The 18,607-nt window shown below is 33.0% G+C and overlaps 1 protein-coding gene across 2 annotated transcripts; it reads right to left on the bottom strand.

The window, feature by feature from the left end:
• Nucleotides 1–345: 345 nt before the first annotated feature.
• LOC115712993 (protein SIEVE ELEMENT OCCLUSION B) lies at nucleotides 346–4,166 on the bottom strand. 2 transcript variants are annotated; one of them, XR_009687212.1, is made up of 8 exons: nucleotides 3,583–4,166; nucleotides 3,381–3,503; nucleotides 2,647–3,098; nucleotides 2,474–2,574; nucleotides 2,238–2,380; nucleotides 1,655–2,146; nucleotides 607–1,570; nucleotides 346–384 (listed from the first exon to the last, which is right to left on the bottom strand). XR_009687212.1 is itself a non-coding variant. In XM_030641454.2 (7 exons), exons 1-7 carry the CDS (start codon nucleotides 3,988–3,990, stop codon nucleotides 944–946), a joined length of 2,346 nt encoding a protein of 781 aa, XP_030497314.2. In that variant the 5' UTR covers nucleotides 3,991–4,166; the 3' UTR covers nucleotides 587–943. The 2 variants fall into 2 exon arrangements, 1 of the variants encoding a protein (XP_030497314.2); XM_030641454.2 differs by lacking the exon at nucleotides 346–384 and having other exon boundaries at nucleotides 587–1,570.
• Between the last annotated feature and the right edge of the window lie 14,441 nt (nucleotides 4,167–18,607).

Here is an 18,607-nt window from a genome sequence, read left to right as displayed (position 1 = left end):
CCTCATTGATTTGATTTTGGAGGGTTGAAAAACTCAAGAGATTGTGGTCGGTAGGATTGACCATAATTTATATTTTTGGTATCCCACGGGGTAAATACTAGTATATGAAAAATCAAATTTAAGTATTTTTGTGTACTATTTGAATAAAATAAGAGAGTTTTTTTTTTTTTAGTCTGGTGATTCCAACAAATTAATCATTCCCTTTTCCCTGAAAATATTAAAATCTTCTGTCTAATGATATTTAATTATAATCATGATATCTCTCTTTGTTTTGCTACACTAATACTCTAATTCTCTTATCTACATTCAGTGAAGTATTGTAATAAAATAGTGTAACTAGGATCATAATTAACACATCACATCATATTATTGCCGAATGACACACTTATTATTATTGGAGAATTATCCTATATACTATTTTTTTTTACTTTTTATTTTCTTAAATTTACGGTTTGAATTTCTAATGTGGTTGCAGCACTAGTTGCAGTAAGAGTTTCTATACAATTTTTTATTGCAGCGCTAGTTACAATAAGAATTCCTATGTGGAATACCGTAAAAATATAACAAAAAAAAAACTATTTTGAAGTGTAAAAATAAAAAAGTTGCTTTATTATTCTCATTTATATGAATTACATAACATCAACTTAAATGAAGGAAAAAAGAAAAGCACACAAGTAGAATCCTCATGGCCAGGCACAAGATGTGATGAGGACCTTAATAATAAGGCTGGATATGTCTTGATTATTCCTAGTGTAATAATAGGCCGTAGTAGCAATAGTGGCAAGCAATAACTAAGTACAAGCAATAATAGTATATATAATATACTTGTACTTTAATTGGAAAAATGAAAGAAAGAAAGACAACAAACCCAATAGCCTTTTCAAATTAGGTCCCCATTTTTTGAAAGATAATATTGGCGAATCAAGGTGAATGATGATGATGATCAATCAAGGCAGCAACGGAACATGGTGTACCTCTCCATGAGGCGGCCACACTCAGAGCATGAAACAGTGTCAGGCATGGCACCAGTGGCAGGCAATATGAGGCTTGTGCAGTGATGTGGGGCCTCAAGATGGACCTGGTTGAGGTACTCACCCATAGCTGGTACAAATCCTAGCACTTCCTCCCTCATCTTCCACCGACCATGTTCGGCTAGGACCTTGAGAAAGTGTTCCCCATTGCTCTTAACCATTTCACCAACACCTTTGCTGATCACAGCCCACCCTTGGTCACTTGAGCCGTAGCTCAACATAGCAATGATCCCCAACAATATGGGGTCCTTCTTTGCATCCTCAGGCTTGGTTAGTTGACCCTTGGAATGCCACATGCTCTCTAGCCTCATCCAAAAATACCAAATCAGATTCCAATCAAGTGTTCTGCTCAATCCCTCTTTGTTGATTACATCAATTACACTCTTTATTGTTCTTTCCTTGGGTTTGCTCCTTCCTACGTAAAGCAATTCCAAGGTAATTCCAGATTCTATAGCAACATCTTTTGCAATTCTTGTGAACTTTCTGATCCAGTTTATGTCTTCTCCTCCATACAAGCATATGTGTCTGTTGTCTTGGAGCTAAATATACAAACATAGAAAGAATGTCATGTTTGGAAGATATGCATATGATTTTATTAGTTATTAGTGAAAAAGAAATCGTACCCAGATGGCCATATTTGGGTCAAGATTGTCAGCAACGAGCTCAATGGACCATCTCATGTCGTCCCAAAGTAGTTTTTCTTGGGTGATTGAGAAAGGGAAGGCAAGGCTTCCCCAAATGCACATCATGTGGATAGCATTATGGTGTGCAATTTTTCCTTGTGTGTCCATTATTACAAGCATGGGTTTCTTAGCAAAGTTCCACTTCTCCTTGACATACCTGGTGACCACCGATGACACCACAGAATGGTGGTGGATGGAGTGCCATTCCATTTGGTCTCTCAGTGTCTCAAACAACACCTGTTTTTCATCAGTCCAATAGTCTGAAATCGGCACCCAAACCACCTCGTACTGACTCTGGGCCCTTGTTGCACTCTGCCTCTTTTCATGGTACATTTGTTGTAAGATTGAGTATTCCGTACCACGTGGCAACTCAGGATCGAGATCTGTAATGAATAGTGCTACCACCTTCCTCCTGTACTCTTCAGTAGTAACCTGTTTTGTTTCAACACATATAATATATGATACATATTATAACAGGCTATATATATAAGTTAAGTGATTTATGTTTTTGGAAAATACAAACCCTTCTCTTGCTGAAGCAATCGTACAGTGGTGGCTGGCCATCATTGTAGTAGAACAAAGCCGAAAGAGGCTTTGTGTTATCAATGTGAGTAACTGTGAAAATGCGTACAAGGGCCTCAAAAGTTTCATCTTCTCTCCTCTTCTCTGAAATTTACATGATTAGATATATATCAACAGTTACATGTGTAGTGATGATGAAAATATATAGCTCTCCAAAAAAGGCATAATTCTACTCACGGATGACTTTATGACATCGTTCAATTAGATCCACAAGATGTCCTTTTATGTTGTTAAGCTTATGAGCCAATGATGACAGCTCCCACGGCTCAGTTAAGTACCTGAGACAAGTAAAATAGATTGTCAATATAGGGACACTTGATTAATTAAAAAAAAAAAACATAGTAACTTACTCTATTCCCATGCCAGTGAGAGCCAAAATCTGAGTAGCTGCAACAATTATGCTTCGGATGGTCCAGTAAACAGCTGTGGGAATGTGAGAAGCAGCAGCTAAAATTTCAGGGGAATCAGCAGTGAAGTACTCACTTCTAGGAATATCATAAAACTCAACAATTTTCTTGGTCACGTCAAGAATTTCATTGATGAGAGCAAAGAGTGCATCAAGTTTTGGTCTTAGAGCAGCAGCATGCTCCAATATTTCTGGGAGTTGCTTGAGTAGAGCGATGGCTTTGGCTAGTGGGTTAGACGAATAAAGCTGAACAACGAGCCGAAACTCGCCGAATGTGATGGCGAATGCTGCCAACACTAACACCACCTTTGAATCCCAATTGTAGTGCTTGATTAGCTGCAGTATATCCATGACTATCGTGTTCACGTCTACCCCAGCTGAACACTTACTGAAAATCTGTGAAATAACATAATTTGAAGAACAACCAAGATTAGCCACATATATAAATAGAGTAATGATGTGTACATATAAAAAGCACTAGTGACTTTGCGAGTGTGTCAACTTTGTTTACATTAGGCATATAAATAATAGAATAAATTTATTTTTTTCTCTCGATTACTATCACATCTGTACTGATTATCACATCTCGATTACATTAGGTAAGGTGAAAATCTCATGTGTTAATAATATTTTCTTTATATATAATATAATTAAGGTGATGGAATAATAATGATTGACCTCGCAGGAAATGGCACTGATGGTCCGGGTTGGGAGTTCGACCATGTCATGGAGCGCAACAGCGGAGTGTACGGCCTTCTCATCATGTGGAACAATGTCCAACGATTGAGGTAAGGAAGCTGCCTGTTATGCGTTCAAAACAACAACTCAATACTATACTATATACTTAATTATTAACTATGTTGAAAATATGTATATATACCGGTGAATAACCAGGAAGGTCAGCAGTTGCACGGTAAAATATGACTTCAATGATGCTAAGAACAGGCTTGACATGAATCCCACGCTCATCAGTTTCATGAATGGCCAGAATTTTCCTACCCAACTCGGTCTCATCGGATGCCCCATGCGCTCGGTGGTGGGAACCACGGCCATTTCCAAGCAAACGAGTCCCTCGGCCTGCACCACCATGATGAGCTTCTCCCAGGACTCGAGCACCAAAGCTGTGGTGCCCCGGCTGCTGCTGCTGCTGATGGTGCGGCTGCAGCTGCTGCTGGTGGTGCGGCTGCTGCTGCTGCAGCGGCTGATGATGATCTTGTTTAGGTAGCCCATTTGTGACTGTATGCTTAGTATGAGATGGAGCAATGATACCTGACATCTTGGTATCCATATTTGGCTCACTCACACACTTGAAAAAAAGGAAAAATAAATGAATAAAATGTATTGAAAATAGAGAAAAGAGAGTGATGAGAAGCTAGAACTGAATGAATGTGGTTGTGTGGTTTTTGGGTTGCTGTTTTTGGTTTAACTCTAGGGCCCCTTTATATAGTGCATGAATATTTGCTTGCTACCTTGCTTCCCTTGCGGTTTTGGATTATATATGTATAAAAGTTGTACTATAGATACTTGTTAAAGCTTAGGGAATGGGGTTTCTTATATTCTGTCCAATTATAAAATGCTTTCTTTGCCTTTACTAAAGTTATGTCGTTTATTCATGCAGAAGGAATTATATTTCTTGCTTTTCTATATGTTAATAATATATAGACTGGCTACGTAGACTAGTGTGTGTGACAGATTTGTGATTTGTTGGTTTTTGACAGATTTATTTGCATATATAATATTATTGTAGTATTGTTATTGCAGATTAGTAATATCTATATTTTTTTGTAGGTGTCTTTTTTAAAATTGGTGAAGGATATTTTCTAATTTTTTTTTTTTGTATGTTATATAAGAACTTATACTTAATTACACTAATTTTTTTTTCTAGTAATTCTATATATATATATATTGTTTTGTTTCGATTAGAGATTCGATCCCTTGTCAATTAAAAATTATTGAAGTTAATAAACGTTGTGCATGGGCATGAACACACACACTCTCTCTTTTTCTATATACATGTCACTTAAAATTATTTAAATATATTATGAAAAAAAATATAACTAACGATCCTTTTTTCACATATGATTATTTATATTCGATTCCATAGTTATTTACACTATCGGATTAATAAGTATAAGGCTTGGTAACACTGAGCTCTATGATCTTTTATTTTTTTTTTTAATTAATGGATTTGTTTCTAATTTTTATTTTTGTTATTTAACTCTATAATAAATTCATCATTATGCTCTTGAATTTTCTTAGACTTGCCTTTTTAAAATGTAATATTTTGCTTATTTATATTTTTGTAGTGCTATAAATTAATTCTTATTATTTTTTATTAATATATATTATCTAATTATTTGGTCTGTACAGATTTTGGTTTACACTTACTATTCGGATAGTGTAAACAACTAGTCTGTTGAAAAAAAAGACACTACGTATGGTGCATTAGTTATTTTATATATGTTTGGTAAAATAAAGAATTAATTTCTGTTGAAAAGACAAAGTCCTTTAACACGAAGATTGTGTATCGAACTCCTAGATTTTGAGAGAGTACTTTCTTAGTTTTCCTAGTTTATTAATTATAACTTTCCAACCCCTTCACAACAAGCAAAGTGAACTAAGGTACATTCTTAATTAATTATATTATAAAATGTATATATATATTCACCTTAATTAGCAAGACTCTCCTTTCACTTCATTTTATTACACAACAAATGTAGCACCTAGTATACTCCATGGAATTTATGTCTCTTGTCTTCTCATCCTTCTTTTCTTTTTCTTCACTTCTTTCTATTCTTTTCTAGATCATCTTTTCACCAAAAACATATATATGCTTTTCCATTGGAAATGTAACTATAAATGTACATAAATATAAAATATAAAAAGTGAATATTAATTTGCAACAGGGCATCGATTTAATCCCGCCTGGTATTTAATATAGGAGAAGAATTTTGTCTGCGTTTAATTGTGGTCATTGATTCCATGGTATTTAATCCCAAACCGTATGCAGATTACAGAGATTTCATTATCCCTATATCCTCCCCGACCCCCATTGGCCATTGCTGTTTGGAACCCGCCCCCTCTAGACTGGATCAAAATTAATTGCGACGTTAGGGTTGGAAAGGAGCATCTGTGCATAGCAGTAGTTGCTAGGGATTACCTGAGCAGGTTAATTTGGATGTTTACGGCCAAAATGGACTTCTCTGATGCCCTGTGTGGAGAAGCTGTTGCGGTTTGTTTAGCGCTTGAGGTCGCTAAGGAGAAATGTCACCATTTTATCCTGGTGGAAAGCGATTTAAAGATAGTGATCAACACTCTCAACGGTTTGGATCCCCGATGGCAAATTGAAAACTACTCTTTATTTTGTAAAAGTATCGCTGCTTCCTTTGCTTCTTAATTATTTATTTTATTTTTCGGCTAGATCTTAATGTCTTATGAATAAACGTTTCTCTTCAAAAAAAAAATAAAAAATCTGACTGTTTGAGATGGTTTATAAGAAATTAGAATTTTGTACAAATACGGATGTACTTAATTTAATGTGTGTCAAGAAAAATAAGTGTAAGATTGGATTTACTATTGGAATATATAGCCGCTTTTTCTTTTCCATTGTCGAAAACTTTCAAAAAAAACCATTAATGAATTAAAATAATATGTTGCATTAGGATACATGTACCCAATCATGCCCCTTCAAATTGTAAGGTTGTTAAAAATGATCTCTAAACTATTGAGATTATTGGATTTAAGAATTTTTCTTTTTAATTTTAGTAAAAAAAGTCTAACACGGATGAAAGTTTCGGTGATATAATATAGTACATATCAAAGTTCGAGAGGCATGATTTTGTAGATATCAAAGTCTGGGGAGCATGATTTAGTTAATAAACAATTACTGAAACAGTAAAATTGAATGAAATTAGACAAAAGTCCTTAAATCCAAGGTGCATTTTTAACGACCTTAAAAATTCAAGGGGCATGATTTAGTACATGTCAAAATTCAGAGGGCAAAAATCCTAATTAGCCAAATAATATTATTCATTGGTAATATATCTATTCTATATAAAGTGTGCCTATATAACTAAAATTCTTGGTTTATGAGAAATTCATGGGTGACTTTTTATTTTTATTTAATAAAATAATAAAATATTATTTATATATAATAAAATAATAATAAAACAAATTTTATTAATATTTGAACTGATATTTAGAATATTTCAACTCTACATATCATCACAACTATAACTCTAGAAATTAAAAATATATATATAAAATAAATTGATCCTTAAACCGCATATACAATTACTTTGTTGAGAGAGATCAGGAAAAGAACAATTTATAAATGGATTTTTTTTTACCAAATCATCCCCCAATTTTTAAGATTAATTTTTTATTTTCTAACATTTTGGGATTTTTGTCTCCTTATTGAATCTTTTCAAATCTGCATTGTTTCTATCAAAATTAATGAGCTCACATCGTTGTTGTGTTATACGGAGACTAAACTATGCCATTTGTTATGTTTAACTTTCACCTCAAAAAACATGTTGTTATATTCTATATTTGGATTATGTTAAAAATTTGATCTTATAAAGAATACGTTTAATTAGCTTAATGTGTTTTACTATGCAGTATATTCATATACAGTCCTTTTTCTTTTCTATCTTCGAAAGGATAGTTAATAAATATAATATATAGCTTTTTTTTTTGAAATAATATATAGCTTTTTTTCACTATCTCTAATATGAAATAAAAAAAAAAAAAACTGAATTATCCATGCGCGTTGGGTCCACATGAGTCAAAAAAAATCATAAAATTATCCTTTACAAAAATATACACTGATATTTTTTAAAACTTTTTTTGATGATCTTAAAAAATATTATAAAAATAATATCAAAACAAAAAAAATTACTTACCCTAATTTCGTTTTATCTTAAGAAAAAAGAAAATTAATTTTCTAATTATTTTTTTTTTACTGGAAAAAATATTTTCGTGTACTGGTGTCCAATTAATGGATTATACTGGAGAGGTGTAGTTTTAAAGAAATAAAATAACTTTACTTGTCTTTCATAAGTAAATTTTTTTAATTAAATTAATTATGCACACCATGTCTAATCATCTTAAATGAAAATAAATAACTATTTGCAGGAACATCGCCGCTTTTGACACTACCATATTCGATTTATACACAAAAAAATGGACAATCCAGTTATATGCAGACTCGGTTAGAATGAAAAGTGTAAAATAAAAAATTATACTATTGTCTCTGTCGAAGCAAATGTTATCTTCAATTATCAATAATTTAGAGATTAATTTTTAATTTTCTTTTTATTTTACACACATTGTGTTTCCTTAAGTATTTGAACATCAATTTTTAGTTTATTTTTGGATTAACCTAAGTACATATTTAAATTATCAAGCTTTTTTAAACACTAATATACTGCATTCGGTATTTACTTTTTATTTATATTAAAAATAAAATGGTTTATTAGAAAAATAAAATAGTTTATGAGAAATCCACGGGTCACTTTTCATTTCTATATAATAAAATAAATCTCATTAAATTCAAAAAAAAAAAAAATATGATTGGGTTTTTGCTGTTGTACATCTACGATTATGTTTTCTTTAATTATTTATTGTATTCCTTTTCCTATTACAATTTGGACATTCCCATGAGATCACACATAATATTCCAATCCGCACTTCACTTTTTTCTTCTTCACAACTTAATAACAAAATATATAAGTAATAATAATAATAAAAAAAAAGAAGCGTGACTTTTTATCAAAGTTCACAAAACCAAGCATCAATGGAGAAAAAAACCCAACAAAGTTTACAGCTAATAAATGATTCTAAGTGCTCGGCATATGCATTAGTTTCTAGGAGCAAAGTTTTTTAAAGTTACGTAATAATTTACATATGTATGTTGCAAACACAATATACAAAAAATAAAGAAGAATATGGAAGAAAGAAGAGATCATTATTCACATTTAGAAAGGCAGTGGAGATAATAATAGAAACTTTTCATTTTTTTTTCTTTTTGAGTAAAGATAAATATGAAATTTTAATCGCATAAAGTTTTATTTTAATAAAATATAGTATTTTTAAATAATTTAATAGTATTTTGTTATAGAATACTATCACTTTTTGTTAAACATGGTTTTCACTTTTTGTCGACACTACCATATTCAATTTATCAACGAAAAAATGGACAATCCAAATATATGCGAACCCGGCTAGAATGAAAAGTGCAAAATATAAAAATTACACTATTGTCTCTATCGAAGCAAATGAAGATTGAAATCCACCAATGACTATCATTAGTTTTCTTATCTATAATTTTTAGACAAATGTTATCTTCAATTTTCAGTAATTTAGAGATTGATTTTTAATTTTTTTTTATCTTACACCCATTTAAGTAATGTTTCTTTAAGTATTGGAACATCAATTTTTAATTTATTTTTAGATTAACTTAAGAACATATTTAAATCATCAAACTTTCTTAAACACTAATATATTGCATTCAGTATTCACTTTTAATTGACAACATTATAAAATATAATATTTAGATACACATAATACTAATCTCACCTAATAATTAATAATATTTTTTCTTTAAATTTTAATTGTATCACTTTCAAATAACATAAAAAAAAACTAACATAAATTTAGTATACGTACCTCGCACGTAACTTTTTGCTAGTATATATATATGATGGTTACTTTTTGTATGACACGAGTATATAATTAATTGATAAAAATTTTATTTTTAAACTCAAATTAATTATATGTTTAAAATATTTTTTTTTATTTAAAGTGTTTAGTAAATTCTTTTTTTTTTTAAGTTTTTAAATATTTTTTATTTTTTATTTATAATGAAATAAATAAAATCAAGTAAGTATCACGTTATAAGTAATTTATTAATTATTTTTATTTATTTTTTAATTAATCATAATGGTTTGACAATGATTTAACGATTAAAAGTAAATGTAACCATCGTGGTTATATATTTGTGGCATGTTTACTATTAAGCAACAAGAATTAATAATAAAAAGAATAATTCCCTACACTTTATTTATTTAATTAATTAATTTTTAAAAAATGAAGAACTTGATTAAATAATGGAAAAAAGAAGGAATGTCATTAAGGTAATGATTTTTATTTATTTTATTTTATTTTTAATAATAAATTTATAATGACAATTTTATCCTTTAAAACTTGTCTTATAAAATAAATACTGTATACTATAGTTTAACTTAAAAGGGTAATTTAGTCAATTTAAGCATTCTGATTACGTTTCCTGATAAAGTAAACAAGATAAATCACTATCATTCCATTTCTAAGTAACATATTACAAATATTGATTACGATTATTCTTTATTTATTTCATTATATTTCTCCATTAATTTATTCTAATTCTGAATATTAAATAACGTGCCATTGATATAGCCAGTAAAATTTCATCCATATATATTTGACATTCCAATTTATTTGATATAAAAAATTTCTTTCTAAAAAATATTTGTTCTTAAAATTGATATTTTTTACAATAAATAATCTTTATTTTTTTAATAAACACCTCATTTTGTTAATGCACTAGAAAAATCATGATATCCTATTTTATAAATCAATTTCTTATCAATTACATCTTTTTTATTCAATTCTTTTTAAATTTAATATCTTAAATATATATATATAATTATATATTATGTAAGATGCTACAAATTTATAAATTTAAAAGGGAAATTTGCGGCAAAAGTCCCCAAAAAGTTCACGTTGATGCAGATTAGTCCCCAAGCTCCAAAAATAGCGGCAATAGTCCTCAAGGTCACACTTTTTATTTGTCCGTTAGTCCTAATTTTAACTGAGACGTTTATTTTTTTTAAAATTGCCACGTGTCAAAATATTATTGGTCCTAATTATTATTTTAATTTTAAAAAATAAAAATAAATAAATAAATAAATAAATAAATAATTTAAAAATGATTTTTTTTTCTTTTTCTTTTTTTTTTTCCTTTTCTTTCCTTTCTTCTTCGTCTTCTTCTTCTTCTTCTCACTGCTAGAAGCCACCGGCCCCCAACCCCAAACCAGCACCACCATCACCGTCTTCTTCTTCTCACTACCAGAGACAACCAACCACCAACCCCCAACCCCAAACCGGCACCACCACCACCGTCTTCTTCTTCTTCTCACTAATCATTACCAAATCCACGATAAAAAAAAACTACAAAACCCTAATTTTCCCTGCAATCCCACGAAATTTGCCGGCAATCCAAACAAAACTGAAAAAATAAATCAAATCAAATCGATCAATCGTGCAATTAAAATCCAAATGAGTGAAAATTACCTCGCGACCGGGGTGATGAGACGAGGATGAAGAAGAAGGCTCATCGTGAGGAGAGTCAGCGACGGGAATAAGAAGCTCGCGATCTCGCTCTTTGTCTTTGTTGGCCATTACAATCGACGATGTCTTATCATCGTGAGGTGGTGGTGCTGGTTTGGGGTTGGGGGTTGGTGGGTGGTTGTTTCTGGCAGTGAGAAGAAGAAGAAGACGGTGGTGGTGGTGTTGGTTTGGGGTTGGGGGTTGGTGGTTGGTTGTTTCTGACAGTGAGAAGAAGAAGAAGACGGTGGTGATGGTGCTGGTTTGGGGTTGGGGGGCAGGTGGCTTCTGGCAGTGAGAAGAAGAAGAAGAAGAAGAAGAAGAAGAAGAAGAAGAAGAAGAAGAAAGGAAAGAAAAGGAAAAAGAAAAAGAAAAAGAAAAAAAGATCATTTTAAAATTATTTATTTATTTATTTATATTTTTTAAAATTAAAATAATAATTAGGACCAATAATATTTCGACACGTGGCAATTTTAAAAAAATAAACGTCTCAGTTAAAATTAGGACTAACGGACAAATAAAAAGTGTGACCTTGAGGACTATTGCCGCTATTTTCGGAGCTTGGGGACTAATCTGCATCAACGTGAACTTTTTGGGGACTTTTGCCGCAAATTTCCCAATTTAAAACAATAAAAAAAAACTTCAAAAAAATAAAACAAATTACAAACTTTTAAGTGGGGTTTTGATCATATGCAACGAACTAAATGTTATTGTGAATAATCTTTTATTGTCACTTCAACACTACATTTGTAATTTAAAATTTAAAAAATTCATTCTTATTAGTAATATATAACTAAAAAAGTAAATTTATTTTAAATTTTCTTGTTAATTCCATACCGCACTAATATTATTGGCAGAATGGCACTCCTTGGTCAATATTAAAATATACAATGGAATGTGCATTTACTCAAAAAGTTGGCTTGACAATGTGGACACTATTTTTGACACATGACACGAAGGAAACAACCTCCAAGCCTACATTCCAAGATATGGCAATGTTGCCTACACGATGGAGGCACCTAGGTAAGCACCAAGATCCATCGAAGTTGTTTCTAGGTATTATTCATCAACAAATAGGCCATAATGACTCTAAAACGATGAACTATGAAGTTGAGGATGTCACATGGACATCCCAAGGCTCAATCTGGGTCCAGTACAAGTACTGGACACCGAGGTTGACATCTTGTTTGCCTTTTCACATCAGTTGTGGTTCCTAACAACTTCCTATGGGCGATCTTCTTAGCCACTACTAAAAAAAGGTCAAATTCCCGTCGGTTTTACACTGTCGGCCAAAAAATTCTCGACAGTCTATAAAACCGTTGCCTATACGAGCGTCGCGGATACTGGGTAGAATAGACGACGATTTTAAACCGTCAAGAAAATACTATAGGCCACGATTTAAAATCGTCACCTATAGTGTCCACTATAGGCGACAGTTTTAAACCGTGACCTATAGTTTAGGCTACAGTTTAAAACCGTGGCCTAAAGTATAGGCCACATTTTAAAACTGTCGCCTATAGTGTTATAGGCACAGTTTTAACCCGTCACTTATAGTAAAATTTTCAGTTCAATTATAAATTTTATTTTTTTTAGCGACAGTTTTTGCCTGTCATTGGATTGCAAATAAAAAAGAAAAAAATAAAAAAAATCTGCTTTTTTTCCTTGTAATAATTAATTTTTACTAATTTATATATTGTCACAATTAGTTAGAATAAAGTATAAACATAAATTGAAAATGAATAAAAAATGAAATACATACAAACTACACACTCAAATGGTTCTCCATAAAGATGTCATAGCTATGATATGAAAAGAAAACTACCCAGTTCCGAGAATTACTACATACACAAAAAATTAAAAGTAGAAGTAGTTTCTAATACTTTCTCACTGGAAAGGAATCAATGAGGACACCCACATTCAAATCCCAAGCGAAACATATACCCGTACCGTACCAGACTTAAAACAAATGGATGAGATTGCTTTGTTCCCCACTTCCATGGTGTTCACCACATCTTTGCACCGCATATCAAACTAGCACACACAACCATCCTGTGATACATGAATATATATAGAAATTGATAAATAATTCGATTTTGTTGAGCATAGAAGAGAAAAATACTCAGAGATTAAAGGATCGAACATAAAATATACCAGAGATAGGGGGCTTGGGAGAGAGAGAGGGAAAGCAGAGATAGAGGGCTCGAGAGAGAGAAGAGAGAAAGAGTTATGGGTTTTGAAGGCCGGGGACCATCGCCAACGAAGGTGGTGTTGAGGTTTGGGGCGAAGAACGGTTCGCGAGAGAGAGAGAGGGAAACTAGAGATAGGCGCAATAGGGTTTGCGTATCGGGGTCTGAATGTCTTGATGAGAGAATGGGTTTTTATTTCATTAGCCTCATACCCGACGGTTTCGAACCGAGGGTCAAAGTATGGGCCACTGTTTAAAACTGTGGCCAATACTTTGCCCGGCGGTTCTAAACCGTCGGTAATAGTAAACTATATTTTTTTCTAATTTTTTCTCCGCACTTATAAACCGTCGTGTAATTTATACGAGTATTTAAAACCGTCGCCTATAATATACTATAGGCGACAGTTTTCAACACTCAGATAATTTTTTTAGCGACGGTTTAAAAAAAAAAGCGTTTTTGGAACCGTCGCGAATTTTGCCCTTTGTAGTAGTGAGAGACATGCCCCAGTCAAGTTTAAGACTTTGGAGACGAGTCTACAAGAAACTGCACCCGAGCTCTCTAGAATAGTAATGGGTGCCCAAGTTGACATATAGTAAAATTTAGCGACACGACGACTATGGTTTAGGTTTTTGGGAACTTCTTTAGACCATGATTCCTCAAATCCAACAAGGAACAACGCCAGGACATGAGTTTTCATCAACAACATCTCGAAGGAGCACATCCAAAGTCTTGGGCGCCTAGGTTGACATTGCAACCTGGGCACCATTTTTGCTTCACCGAGTAACGCTCGTGCGAGTTAGACAGACTAAAATCTGGCCGGTGAGCACTTTTTACCAAAAAGAAGATTGAACATCAACGAGACGACTTTCGGAGATTTATCCCCCCTTGGGTGCGCAATGCAGGCCTCTGGGCCACTATGGGCGCCCAGGTTGACGTATCTCAACCAGGGGCACTTCGGTACACCTTTCCATAGAAATCTTCCAGGCATTTACCTTATTTTTGTCAATGGTGGAGATACAAGTGCTTTCAGGAAGCAAACAAGGCAATCCGAGGCCCAGATGAAAAGTTGGGCGCCCATCGCACCAAGAGCTGTATGCCCAGGTTAATCACAAGCACATCCATTGCGCTGATAGGTCTTGATTTAGAATGATTGAGTAAGTTTGAAAACATACTGTACAAGATTCTAATATTTGGACCGTAGGATCGTTCTGGAATACCCCCTAATTAGGAGAGGTGTACAATATTTACTACACATCACGCCGATAGGCATTGATCTTGAACGATCGAGTAAGTTTGACTGCATAGTGTCTTAGCGAGCTATGGCTATTTGAGTGATCCATCATGTAGCAAGTTTCAATTACCTAATCGGACTATAGGATCGTTTTAGAATACCTCCAAATTAGGAGAGGTGTACAAATTTTATCGCACATAATTATGCCGTAAGGTCTTTATCCCGAATGATCAAGTAAGTCTGATTGCATAATGTCTTAACGAACTACTATTATTTGAGCGATCCACCATGTAGCAAGTTTTAATTATCTAATCAGAGTGTTGGATTATTTTGGAATAAGCCCTAATTAGGAGAGATGTACAAGATTTATTGCACATTGCGCCGATAGGTCTTCATCCATAATGATCGTGTAAGTTTAACCGCATAGGTGTCTTAGCAAACTACAGTTATTTAAGTGATCCACCATGTAGCAAGTTTCAGTTACCTAATCGGACCATAGGATCATTCTAGAATAGCACCTATTTAGGAGAGGTGTACAAGATTTATTACACATTGCGCCAATGGTCTAGATCCAGAACGATCGAGTCAGTTTAACCATATATTATCTTAGCAAACTATAGTTATTTGAGTGATCCACCATATAAAAAGTTTTAGTTACCTATCAGATCGTAGGATCATTCTGGATACCACCTAATTAGGAGAGATGTACAAGAATTACTGTACACTGCGCCAATAGGTCTTGATCCAGAATGATTGAGTAAGTTTAACCGCATAGTGTCTCAGCGAAATATTGTTATTTGAGCGATCTAGCACGGAGCTCTTATACCATTGATGATTTGAGAATAAATTTGTATTAGTTTATTTGAGCGATATTAATGATGTTGATGAGTAGTTGTTGATTTATTATAAAAAAATAATTTGGCTTAGAAGAGAGAATTGTATGTAAAGTAGTAAGCTCTTATTGAAAGTTTGTAGCTTTGGCTTTTGAGTGTTGGTTACAATTTGGAACCCTTGATGAGTATTTATATCTATAGTTTCTAATCTTCAAGAATTTGAGGCTAGAATTATTTGTTATAGATCTTTTCAGTTCAAGAATTTTATCCATACAATTTTACATATTTTTTAAACATGCATAACTAGAAAATCCTAGACTAAAGTTTTCTAAAAATGCCTATGTTCTATTGTATTTTTCACATGTCTAGAAAATTTTGAAGTATTTTACAATTATCTAAAAAAAATTAGAGTAAGTTTTTCTACAAATATGTAAAAAATTCTAGACCTAATTGAGTATTGTAGAAATGTGTAGCAATTTCTGATAATAAATGTTATCCTAAAATTGGCACTCTGACGTGGAATCACGAGAATGGTGACACGTGGCATCTACTTAGAGCACCTGGTCGGATTAACATGTCGAGCAAGATGCCTCGCTGGCATGTCCATAATGGAATACTCAACGAGCCGTGCAGAATGAGCAACACTTAGCGAATTCAACCAAGCGCATCGTGAGTCACCAGCTCAATCCCTATAACACAGGGATCAACTTGCGTGGATGTGGCATACACACGATCCCACTATCAGTGTATTCAGCCTCAATCTCACGATCCTATCATTCAGCATTGATCACACGATCTTTCTGAATATGCGCATTGTAACGAGAGAGGAAACTCTTCCTCCTCAAGTTTCCTGCCCTATAAATAGTGAAGAATGTTCACTGGGTAAAGGGCGGCGAAATTGCACGCCGAAACGCTATAAGCTAAGGCTATCTAAGAATTATATATTCAGAGATATTATTATAGGAGCTATAAGAAAAGGAATCTTCTTCCTTATTCTTAAGTCAATACAACTAACTAGGATTAGGCTATTACCGAACTGCTCGGGGCTGAACCTCTATAAAATTTCTGTGTCTTATTATTATTGCTTTACTACGTATTCTTATTACGACATACCGTTTATCGCTTATCAAAAAGACTCATTGTCGTTGGCTAAAAGCGAAGTCAACAATAAATAATATTTTGAAAGCAATTAATTCTCTAATCAAACTCAAATTTTATCAAAATATTTTTTAATACAATTCTTATATAGAGAGATCAATATAAAATAGGCATAAAATACGTATAACAATAACATTTATTCTTATATATATATATTATAATCACATCTAAAGAGTAAACTAATGTAGCCACAATAGCTAAAAAGAATTTTTAAAGATCAAAATCACAAACCCTATTTCAAAAATTAAAAAATAAAATTACATTACCTAATTAAAAAAAATTGAACATAATGTTGAGTTTTGTGACCTAAATAAAATCTATTTTAATATAATCAGATTTACTAATTAATAAAGATCAGAAATTGCTGGTTGTCAGGTAAATATGCTGGTATAATAATTCTTGTAGTTCCTGCAACAGTTTATATGATTTGGAAGAATAGAAACCATTGTGTCTATAATGATAGTTTGTTATACTGTGTTGAAAACTGTAAAGAAAATTAAAGATATAGTTCATTACAGGTTGTATAGTATGAAGGATAGGAAAGTTGTGCTTGCTGAAAAAGGCTTGTTTTTGCGCCTTCTTTAGTAGCAGGTTATTTTTTGCTGCTTTTGGCCGGCTGTAGGGGGTTTTTCTGAGCTGTTTAGGGGCTGGTTGTTGAAGCGTTGTTGTATTTGGTTGGTTTTGATTAATGAAATTTTCTCTTTAGTCAAAAAAAAAAAAGATCAGAAATTGTTTTTATGTTACACGGTTCACATGATTTATTTTGTGATTATGTTTGATGTATAAATTCTATAAAGTCCATAACATAAATAAATATATATATATTTATTCATGATTATAGTGTCGTTAGAACAGTGGAATATAATCATGATTATATGTCCAAAAGTTTAATTCCGATGATTTGTCAGTTCACTAGATTTAGACTGGCATGATAATCAACGATAAGGTATACTTACACCTTGGATAAGTGTTATGTCCTTTCCAGGGCATTGGCAAAGTTTACCAGTATCAGATATATGGAGTATACATTGGAAGAGACCGATATTGAACTTGGATAAGATATCATAATGTAACGCCCTAAATAATTAGGCACGTTACCCAAAAATGATTATGAAACCCTAATCCCCTAACCGGGATTACTAATTAAAAATAGCGCAGAATTTAAACTTTTATATTAAACAGACTGAAAATAAACTTGTAATATATTTAAACTTTTCAAACATAGTTGGGATCCCAAAAATATTTACAAAATTATTACAAGCTCTTTCTTACTAGCCGACCTAAGCGGCAAAACAGAATACAAAAGTCAACACTGCTAGACCCATAACCCGCTTGGTCTGAAGTGGCGTGAACATGTACATTCTTCGTCTGCTCCAGAAACTCATGGCTGATCAGCTATTGCTTTACCCTTTCCTGCACAGTAGAGCACCCGTGAGCCAAGCCCAGCAAGACAGTATAAATCATAACACATATATTATGCTTATTCACATATATGTCTGTATGGCACAGACCCAATCACTATATCAACATGCCTATTTATGTCTACGTGGCGTAGACCTATGTGTTGCGCTCACACATCTATTTAAATCTACGTGACGTAGACCCACGTGTTGCTCTCACACGTCTAATTACATTAAGGCCTTAGAAGTGGTTCATCTCGGTTATGAGTACCGAGTCCAACCTGATTATGCCTTGAGCACACAATCCTTAAATTTCATTTCATTTAACATGGCATGGCATTATACACATATTCCACTAGAGTAATAACCCTAGGCTAACAGACCGTTCCTATTAGGGTAATAACCCTAATCCCGGTTACTAAACATTCATGCATATCATATTCACATAAGCGCCACTGCGCATACTCTACGTGCAAACTACTGTCTTACCTGTTGTCCAGCTATAAAAGGAGATTCCGAATCCCCGGGTGCTCCTGATCAGGTGCCGGTAATCCTAGTCACACAAATCCGGGATAATTCACACTTAGGGTTAACCCCTGATTTTCAACTCATAAAATTTAAACATGGCATTTATAACTCAGATAATCATACAGAGCTCGGAACGAGCTTTCCAACGATATAAAGAACTCCCGAATCAGAGTTCGGATCACAAAGTTACGCATTTTTGAAA

Source organism: Cannabis sativa, chromosome 4, assembly GCF_029168945.1.
Source record: "Cannabis sativa cultivar Pink pepper isolate KNU-18-1 chromosome 4, ASM2916894v1, whole genome shotgun sequence".
NCBI classification, from domain to species: Eukaryota; Viridiplantae; Streptophyta; class Magnoliopsida; order Rosales; family Cannabaceae; genus Cannabis; species Cannabis sativa.
This window is presented reverse-complemented; position numbering and strand designations above follow the sequence as displayed.

Bases quoted from the DNA above. Each gene is read 5' to 3' on its own strand.
- LOC115712993 (XM_030641454.2), bottom strand. From the start codon at position 3,990: ATGGATACCAAGATGTCAGGTATCATTGCTCCATCTCATACTAAGCAT. The intron at 2,575-2,646 runs GTAAGTTACTAT...TACTTGTCTCAG, and splicing joins CTCACTGGCATGGGAATAGA to GTACTTAACTGAGCCGTGGG. The intron at 2,381-2,473 runs GTGAGTAGAATT...TGTAAATTTCAG, and splicing joins ACGATGTCATAAAGTCATCC to AGAAGAGGAGAGAAGATGAA.